This window comes from Hordeum vulgare, chromosome 5H, assembly GCF_904849725.1.
Source record: "Hordeum vulgare subsp. vulgare chromosome 5H, MorexV3_pseudomolecules_assembly, whole genome shotgun sequence".
Lineage (NCBI taxonomy): Eukaryota > Viridiplantae > Streptophyta > Magnoliopsida > Poales > Poaceae > Hordeum > Hordeum vulgare.
The window spans coordinates 519,095,812-519,106,033 of record NC_058522.1 but is presented as its reverse complement, the minus strand read 5'-3'; the positions used below and the strand labels follow the sequence as shown (position 1 = coordinate 519,106,033).

Here is a 10,222-nt window from a genome sequence, read left to right as displayed (position 1 = left end):
ACACCAAGAGCGCCCGTGAACCACTCACCAAGTCACTCACTAGAGCTGAATGAATGCCATGGTGAAATGCTGCCTCCTCCTCCTACCCCTCTTCTTGGCGGTTCTCTTGCCCGAGGCGCGCGCGGCTTCGTGCCACCCCGACGACCTAAGCGCGCTGCGGGGCTTCGCCGGGAACCTCAGCGGGGGGGCCGTTCTCCTTCGCGCCGCGTGGTCCGGCACCGTCTGCTGCGGCTGGGACGGCGTGGGCTGTGACGCCGCCAGCGGCCGCGTCACGGCGTTGCGCCTCCCTGGACGCGGCCTCGCGGGCGCCATCCCAGGAGCCTCCCTCGCCGGCCTCGCCCGGCTAGAGGAACTCGACCTCGGCTACAACCGCTTGCAAAACATCTCAGGGGTGCTCACCATGCTGCGTGGGTGCCACGACCTCGCCACCCTGATCCTCACCAAGAATTTCGGCGGCGAGGAGCTGCCCGGCGTCGGCGACGACATTGTTGTTGCCGGGTGCAAGAGCCTCGTGGTGTTCGACCTCGGCGACTGTGCTCTCAGGGGCGGCGTTCCGGAATGGCTGTCTCAGTGCAAGAACATGGAGGTGCTTGACTTGTCCCGCAACCAGCTGGTCGGCGCCGTCCCGTCGTGGGTCGGCAGCCTCGACCACCTTTGCTACCTGGATCTCTCCAACAATACGTTGGTCGGGGAGGTACCCAAGAGCTCCAAGGGCCTCAACACCTCCGGGTGCTCACCGGGCATCGGCCTCACCGACATGTCGTTGTATCGTCTGAAGCGTAGCGGAGGAGGCACGCTTCGCCGGCAGCTCAAGCATGCCCCGAACGTCATAGCCGGGACCAACAACGTTGTGAGATCCGGGAGCAACAACGTGGTGGCCGGGAACGACAACACCATCATAGTTGGGAACGACAACGCCGTGTCCGGGAGCTATCAGGTCGTATACGGGAATAACCATGTCGTGACCGGGGATCACCATGTCGTGGCTGGGAGCAACCATGCCGCGTCCGGGAGCTACCATGTCGTGATTGGGAAACACAACATTGTGTCCGGGACACACAACGACGTAGGAGGGAGCAAAAATATCGTATCTGGGAGCAAAAATGTTGTATCTGGGAGCCATAATACCGTGTCCGGTAAGAACCATTTCGTAACCGGGCACAACAAAGTCGTAACCTGAGGTTAATGACTGTGCACATCATGGTATAAGTGTGTGCGCTGCAGCATCCGTCCCTTCACGTTGACGGAAGATGTACTCTCGGGCATGATAATTAAAGAATAAATAAAGAGACTCATATATTCAGGGCAAAACTGATGTACCATGTTCTTTCAATCGCTACCTCAGTAATCATTTTCATTTTACTCGTAGCAAGTAGGGCATCTCACGCGACACAGTTACCATGCGATCCGTATGTGGAGTATAACGATTTGGAAACTCAAATTGGGTTTAGCATCAAGCAGGGTGTTTGGTCTAGTGGTATGATTCTCGCTTCGGGTGCGAGAGGTCCCGAGTTCGATTCTCGGAACACCCCTTTGTTTTTTTTATCCGTCGTTCGTTGGCTCAAGTGCTCAACTAAATTTGCTTTTCCTCCTGAAAACCAGGTGAACTGTATATAGAAAGAATAAGAAGAGAAGAGAAATGGGTGATAGGACCGTGTCACATCGATGGTACCCACCAAAACGTCTGTGATGCCAGCAAGAAGCCAAGTTTGCAACCTCGCACAAATGCGATCAGATATCACCAATTCACCATAAAATCTTGTAACAATCAAGGAGAAAGCTTTTCGGCGATGTTCACGAACCCTTCGACCACATGTTAGCATGGATAGTTTATTTTTTCTTTCAATTATTGTTTTTATTATTTATTCTTAGTTTGGTTTACCCAACATTTTTTGGTGAGCTGATAGAAGGTAAGCGCCTATAATAGACTAATTTCCAAACAGCATTTTGGGTGCAAAAGCGAGTAAGCGACTAGAGATCATATCAACTATAGTTATGGTTACAGCTAACAAGGAATGCTGACCTAAACTCCGATGGATCGATATAATATTTGCTCAATACTACCACAAAAGGTACAATGGTGATGCATGCGCTTTTGGTCATCAATGAGCCATCTCAGGACCGCCTTTGGGGTTAGTTCTCGGGGATAACAACACTAAATTCTTTCATTTGATCGCGAATGGAAAACATAGGAAAAAACGAATTCTGCAGTTAGAGCAAGATGAGGGTACAATAGTCGGTCATGAAATCCTGAAATTGTACATCTCCAATTACTATAAAAAGTTATTTGGTGCGCCCGATCATACTCATGTGAGTATGGATGAGCATCAAGTGGCGGATATTCCTTAAGTTGGAGAGGCCGGCAATGAGTTTTTATCCGCCCCATTCACAGAGAAAGAGGTGCTTCAGGCGATTGGCGACATGAAGAATGGTAAAGCTCCGGGGCCAGATGGGTTTCCGGCTGAGTTTTACAAGAGATGTTGGCACATCATTAAGAATGATCTCATGGCTATGTTTCAGGATCTGTATGATGGTCACCTGCAACTCTTTCATTTGAATTTTGGTACCATTACATTGTTGCCAAAGAAAGAGGGGGCGACACGTATTGAGCAATTTCGTCCCATTTGTTTGCTAAATGTCAGCTTCAAGATTTTCACGAAGGTGGGAACTGATAGACTAACTACGATGGCACATTCTGTCGTGCAATCTACGCAAACAGCTTTCATGCCTGGACGGAATATCTTAGAAGGGGTTGTTGTCTTGCATGAAACATTGCACGAAATCCATTCGAAGAAACTAGATGGTTTGATCTTCAAAGTGGATTTTGAGAAGGCATATGACAAAGTTAAACGGTGCTTTCTGTAGCAAACCCTACGCATGAAGGGTTTCGACGAGCTTTGGCGAAAGCATGTTGATTGTTTTATTAAGAAAGGCAGTGTTGGGATTAAGGTGAATGATGATGTTGGTCACTTTTTCCAGACACTAAAGGGTCTTAGGCAGGGGGACCCGATGTCTCCTATCTTATTTAACATTGTTGCTGACATGTTGTCTCTCTTGATTAAACGAGCTAACGAGAAAGACCTTGTAGGGGGACTTGTCCCACATCTTGTGGATGGGGGTGTCTCTATTCTACAATATGCCGACGATACGATTCTTTTTATGGATCATGATTTGGTTAAAGCCAGAAACCTGAAGCTTATCCTTTGCCTTTTTGAGGAGCTATCCGGACTGAAAATTAATTTCAATAAAAGTGAATTGTTCTGTTTTGGTAGGGTCAAAACTGAACAACACACGTACAATCAATTGTTTGGTTGTGCTAGTGGGAATTTACCTTTTACCTATTTAGGGATTCCCATTCACTATCGCAAACTCTCAAATAAGGAATGGAAATGCATTGAGGATCGTTTTGAAAAAAAGTTGAGTTGCTGGAAAGGCAAGCTTCTATCATATGGTGGGAGGCTAGTTCTTGTTAACTCTGTTCTTACAAGCATGCCTATGTTTCTTTTTATCCTTTTTTGAAGTACCTGTTGGGGTGCGGAAAAGACTGGATTTCTATCGATCACGGTTCTCCTGGCAAAGCGATGAGGTTCAGACAAAATACAGGCTTACTAGATGGGATATCATTTGTCGACCTAAGGAGCAAGGGGGTTTAGAAATTGAAAATTTAAAGACCAAGAATAGATGTCTACTCAGCAGATGGCTGTTTAGATTATCCGGGGAGTCTGAAGGTATGTGGGTACAGATTCTGACGAATAAGTACTTACAAAGAAAAACCTTGTCTCAGGTTACAGCACGCCCTACAGACTCTCCTTTCTGGAAAGGTTTGATGCGGGTGAAGACCACCTTCTTTCACAGAACCAGATTCATTATAGGAGATGGTGAATTGACTAGATTCTGGGAAGATACTTGGTTAGGGGAGACTCCTCTAGCCATTCAGTATCCGCAGCTGTATCATATTGCGCAACGTCGACAAGCGTCCGTTGCTTCAATAATGCGCGAGACACCTCTAAATATTCATTTTCGTAGGTCTTTACTTGCTGACAGACCTGATCGCATTCAGTGAAAGCTGACTGCAAATGGAGTTTTCTCGGTTAGATCTATGTACTTGCATCTCATAGATTCTACGCCTATTCCCAAATCCCCTCATATTTGGAAGATCAAAGTGCCTCTTAGAATTAAGATCTTCATGTGGTTCGTCCATAAAGGAGTTATCTTAACAAAGGACAATCTTGCCAAGAGGAATTGGAATGGGCATCCTCGATGCAGTTTCTGTCCTAATAATGAGAGTATTCAACACCTCTTTCTAGATTGTCCTATGGAAAAGTTGGTTTGGCGCTCGTTGCACATTGCTTTCAATATCACTCCTCCTAATAGCATAAACACGTTGTTTGGGATGTGGCTGCAGGGGGTTGATAGTTTAACTACTAAATGTATTCGTGTGGGAGTGTGTGCGTTATTGTGGGCCGTGTGGAACTGCAGGAATGACATAGTTTTTAACCGCCGACATAACTTTCACTTCTTGCAGGTCATCTTCAGAGTTACCGCACTGATCCGTACGTGGTCATTACTCACCCATGTGGACGCCAGGGAGCCTATGGTTACTGGGTGTGTCCGATGAGAGATGGTAGCTCAGGGTATCTTCAACCGGTTTGGATGGCGTCACACTAATCAGATAGGTGTTTAGGCATCTAGATATATTATCAGCGCCGGTTTTGAACGCATTTGGCGTCTTGTATCCTTTTTTTATTCCTTTTATTTCAGTTTTTTGGAACCAGTTGTACTCGGTTAAGACTTGAGCTTATTATTAATATATGGCCGTATGCATCTTTCGATGCAGAGGCCGGGGCTAAGCCTCCTTTTCTAATTTTTTTTGTAAATTCAGCCCCACACGGAGAAGTACATCAGAACCACAAAAAATGAATAATTCTCGCGCAGGCATCTCAAACACCACAAACATGATTGACCGATGCATTGAATCATGTGTATTGCTTTCTCAAGAGACACAAAGAGGGTACGGTTTCTCCAACCCTCCTGGATTGGTCGTGGGGGATTGCAAGTCTATGTTGTGTGTGGTGATGCTCCAACATATATTTCATCATCGGATCTCGTTTCTAGCAGGGAGAGACTATTGTGGTCTTCAAAGTATGGTGTGGGGTTGAAGTAATTTATTGTTTGCTAGTCACTTTGTATCCTGTTATCTTTCCATTGTACTGTCTACCATTTTCCTGATATATATATATCAGTTTTAAGATGCCATTTGGGTGTCTATTAATTCACAGTTTTTTTTAAAAGTGTACACTTGGCAACATAGGAGATAACGGACGTTGTTCATGTAATATCATGGAACCGTGGGATGTGGATAATATCCCTTATCTCCAGAAATATTTATCCATCGATCATGCTAGCTGGGAGTCTTAAACCTTCCCGTCACGGATAGGTGTGTGTCCTCGCATTGTGGCGTGGTGGAGGTGGCTTCGCTGATGTGGGTGTGTGATGCTAGGGTAGCGGCTTTGGGGCAATGGACCCAAGCTTCAAATTAAGTAAAAGTTGTAACAAAAAGAGAAAAAAGTAGCTGGAATCAAACAAGAATCGAAATTTGGTGCTCCCTACAATGTGCAGAGGATTAGGTGCCTATGCTGCTTATGTGCAGTAATTGGGAGACGGTAGGACATGACGAAGGCGAACTCACGTTATCATGAGTGAGGCCTAGGACCCACTCAGTTCTGTGTCTTCTTGGTATATCGTCCGATGCCAAGCACCCAGCTGGGTCATAGAATTTTGTGAAAACACTGAGCGGAGCGGGGGCACTTGCTTCCTTCAATGATTTCGCAAAAGCTCACAAAAAAGCCAAATCGAGAAATAGAAGGTGTACGTGTCCCTGCAACACACAACAAAGAAAAACGAGCAGAAATAGGATGCCACTTGCCGCTTCGACTCGTGGGAGCTCAGTTAATAGATCGTGGCTCGATGGCCGCCCACTTGCTCCCCCCAGGTTAGCCATCGGCACCATTGTCGTTATGCGTAGGTCTTCACTACAAGTCTGCAACAACCTCTTCATCCCCATGCCTGCTCATCGGCTCATCCCTAACTCCTAATTCCTAAACTTCCCTAGGTAAACACGCTACACTCACGCACTGGCAGAGCTTAGCGTAGTGTTGGGGGAGGGGGGCTATGGCCCCCAGCCATGCATGATTCCGTGAAGGAAGAAAATTAATATAGTGCTTAGCTGGGAGGAAAATCAGCATTTTTTTTCCTTTCAAATGTTAACATCTTTTGTCCCCCCCCCCCCCCCCCCCCCTCGGAAATTTGGCGTAGCTTCACCACTGCACTCAGGTACTTCTCGGTCTGGTCTGCCTGACCGCACCAACCTCTTCCATTCTTTTTTCCTTAGTTGATTCCTTGGTATGTTTCATATCAAATTAAATGAAAATATCAAATCCATGCTAGTATGGTACTACTGCTTTATCAGGCATGTACATTATTGGTTCTAACAAAAAAGTTATGGGATTACAGTGACACACGACTTAGCCATTCAATCTGACAATCCATTCTATTACTAGTACTTGTGTGCTCGCGTGCTAGCGTGCAACTACTAGCATACTTTATATCTAAAGTTCTAGACTTTTACAATTTGTATTTCAATTATTTACAGGGAAGAAGAATCAATATAATGGAGAAGTATTTGATAAGGAATCAACAAATGCCAATACCGTAAATCAATTTGTGGTTGGATGGCTAGCATTACAGTTGTATCTCGTGTCCGAGAGTTCATGTCTCAAATTTGACATTGATGATTGCATTTTCCTGCATTTATTCCAGGCTTTTCAGCGATGTGCGTTCAACGGATGGAGACATTCCCGTCAACTACGAAGGCATCTGTGACGAGTTCGCTAATCTTAAAATGATGTGTTGGCTCGGTCTTTCGAAGATGCTTATAAAAATAAGGTGTGCGCGCATGCATTCATAGGGAGCGAGTTTATGAAAACAACTTCGATTGTACTATGTTAAAAAAATGCCAATACCACCACCGAGGGGCTGCTACCAGCAACAACTCAAGTGATAGTAAAAATACATGAAGACCTCCAACGAAACATAGTTCGTGTGCCTGAACTAATTGATTTGAACAAGTTCCCTTGTGATTTAACTAAAAGTAAGCAAGTTTCCATGTAACACCTCTCTAATTAAGGAACATTAACCTTTGTGATTTAACTAAAAGTACTTAAATGCCCTAACACAATTAAAACCGAGACCAATTCAATAATTTAAATGCCTTTTAAATTATAAAATTTTGAACAACTTTTTTTGAACTCCAAACTTTTTGTTGCAAGCCAAATATTGCAGTGTCATTAATGGGAAAGTTTCTCTATTTTATAAAACTATTTGCTATTTAAATTAATTAAAAAATAGAGAGTAATTAAAAATAAAATCAATAAAGAATTAAAATAAGAAGAAAAGCACAGGCCCTTCACTGTGAATTTGGGCCTCAAGTGCATAGGAAGGCCCAGCCCACTAACTCCCTCACCCCCTTCCTCTGTTCATCCCGGTGTGGATGCCGCTGGTGCGCGCAACGGCCATGGCCGTGGCATTGGCAGCCATCCGCCGCTCCCCGACGACCTACAAAGCCCCCCGACCCCGTGGAGAAACCCTAGCCCCACTCCGCCTCTCCCGAGCACCGCTTTCGTCCCCGTGGCGCTTGACCGAGCGCCACCGTCGCCATGGTCATCGCGTAGCCGCGACCACCTTCCTCCCCACGCCTCGTCGTCGTGCACAGGAGCTCTGTCGCCCTCGCCTTCGTCCTCCACGACCACGAAATCGAGCTCGCCACCCCTGCTTCTCCTCCGCGTTGTCGTCCTCTTCCTCAGGTAACCGTCGATTGCTGTCGTCGATCCGTTGTCCCGAGCCTGCTTGAGCACCTTTTCAGGGCCGCTGTTGTTGAAATTTGGAGGTGGGCCTTAGGCCCATTAAAGAATTTCAGAAAAATCTACAAGGGCCCATGTAGGTGGTGGCATGACAAGGTGGTAGGAGTTTAGTCCCACCCCACTAGTGGAGGAGAGTTTGGACCCCTTTATAAGGGTCTCTCTTCCACATGTTATTGGAGAGTGAGAAGAGAAGGTGCCCTCGCGCACTCCTCCTCCCCTGCCCGCCGCGTCGTGCCGTGGGAATGAGCTGAGCCGAGCTCATACCTACGCGCTTATTTTTGCCGGTCAGGAACGGAGAATACGTAACGGACAAGGCACGATCCGAGACGTCGGATCGTGGCCGTTACCGACTCGGACGTGGGTTTGGCCCACGTCTCTCCACCCAGCCGCCTTTATAAGCACGCGATTGCCTACCCTAGCCGTCACAAAAATCATATCACATCTGCCTCACGCGTTCGTTCCTTGAACTACTGCTGCCGCCGGCGACTCCGTCCCGTTTAGCGCGTACACGGTCGACGGGAGAGCAGGCCTCCGAAACCTCGCCTCTCCGGTTCCTGTACGGGAGAGGGGCGATTAGGTTTTTGGGGAGCGATCACGCGACTGCTCGCCTTCGTCCGTCTACTTCGTCTACGTCCGCGTCGCCCTCGTCATCGCCATGTCTTCACCAACCGAAGCTGACCGTCTCCGCGAGGAAGCCGAGAAGAAGACGGCAGAGGATACTGCCGCCGCCGCCGCTGCTGCTACGGCCAACTGGCCGATTGGAGGGTATGACTCGTTTATCCTCATGTTCGTATTCATCCTAGCAGTACTACTTGTTAGCATAGATGTATCCACTATATGCGTAGTATGTGCTAGGTTAGCTCAACATCAGTATGTCATTAGTCTAGTCAATGCCATGCTAGTTATTATTTCGTGGATTAATATACTCGGAAAATTGCCTATTTACTCAACAATCCAAAAACCTTATGTCTGTAGGAATTTTTTGAGTAATGGTTTTGCTGCTGCACTGAAACCGGATAAGTTTACCGGTACTTTTTTCAAGCGTTGGCAAACGAGAACCACCTTATGGCTCACGGCTATGAACGTGTTCTGGGTAGCCGGTGTCACTCCTACGGAAACTATCACTCCTGAACAGGAGAAGATGTTTAAGGAGGCCACCGTCCTATTCCTTGGAGCAGTCATTAGCGTGATCGGAGATAAGCTGGTTGATGCATATTTACATATGCATGTTGCCAAGGACTTGTGGGAGGCGCTCGAATCTAAATTCGGGGCCACCGACGCTGGGAGTGAGATGTATGTTATGGAGCAGTTCCACGATTACAAGATGGTTGACAACCGTTCTGTATTGGAACAAGCTCATGAGATAATATGCATAGCTAAGGAACTTGAGGTTCTTAAGTGCAATTTGCCGGGCAAGTTTGTCGCAGGCTGTATAATTGCTAAGCTCCCTAATTTCTGAAGGAACTTTGCTACTATTCTGAAACATCAGAGGCGTGAGTTCTCAGTAGAGGACATCATCGGCCATCTGAGTGTTGAGCAGAACTCGAGAGAAAAGGACTTCAATGGAAAAGCGGTGGAAAGCTCTTCTGCTGCCAATATGGTACATCAGAGGAACTTCAATTCTCACAAGCCCAAGGGAAAGAACTCTGTCCAACAGAATACCGACTTCAAGAAGAAGGGGAAGAAGCCCTTCAAGAAGAATAAGAAGGGAGATGGCTGCTATACTTGTGGTTCAGAGGAACATTAGGCGAACAAATGCCCAAACAAGTACAAGAAGCCGGCGCAGGACTCCAAGTCTGCAAACATGATTGTGGGCAACAATGAAAGTGGTGCATCTGGGTACGGTAATTTACTTACTGTATTTACAGTTTGTCAGTCCACCGATTGGTGGGTGGACACGGGTGCAAATATTCATGTGTGTGATGACTTATCATTGTTCTCTTCTTATCAGGCCACCGGTCGCGGGTCCGTATTGATGGGGAATGGCGCGAGTGCTTCTGTTCTTGGTGTTGGCACGGTCGATCTGAAGTTTACTTCGGGAAGGATCGTGCAGCTGAAGAACGTGCAGCATGTCCCCGCCATCAAGAAGAATCTCGTTAGTGGCTCCCTTTTGTGTAGAGAAGGGTTTAAGTTGGTGTTCGAGTCTAATAAAGTAGTAGTTACGAAATATGGACTTTTCGTTGGAAAAGGTTATGAATGCGGAGGTCTGTTCCGCCTTTCTCTAGCAGATTTTTGTAATAAAGTCGTGAACAATATTCATTCGAGTGTTAATGAATCTGAAGTTTGGCATTCACGTCTTTGTC

At 46.6% G+C, this 10,222-nt stretch overlaps 1 protein-coding gene and 1 non-coding gene across 2 annotated transcripts; both read left to right on the top strand.

The window, feature by feature from the left end:
* On the top strand, positions 1–1,301 carry LOC123398142 (phytosulfokine receptor 2-like). The gene has a single exon (XM_045092648.1). The coding sequence runs from the start codon at positions 50–52 to the stop codon at positions 1,178–1,180; it is 1,131 nt and encodes a 376-aa protein (XP_044948583.1). The 5' UTR covers positions 1–49; the 3' UTR covers positions 1,181–1,301.
* Positions 1,302–1,460: 159 nt separating this feature from the next.
* On the top strand, positions 1,461–1,532 carry TRNAP-CGG. Its single transcript has one exon. It is a non-coding gene; the product is annotated as a tRNA-Pro (tRNA).
* The last annotated feature ends 8,690 nt before the right edge of the window (positions 1,533–10,222 follow it).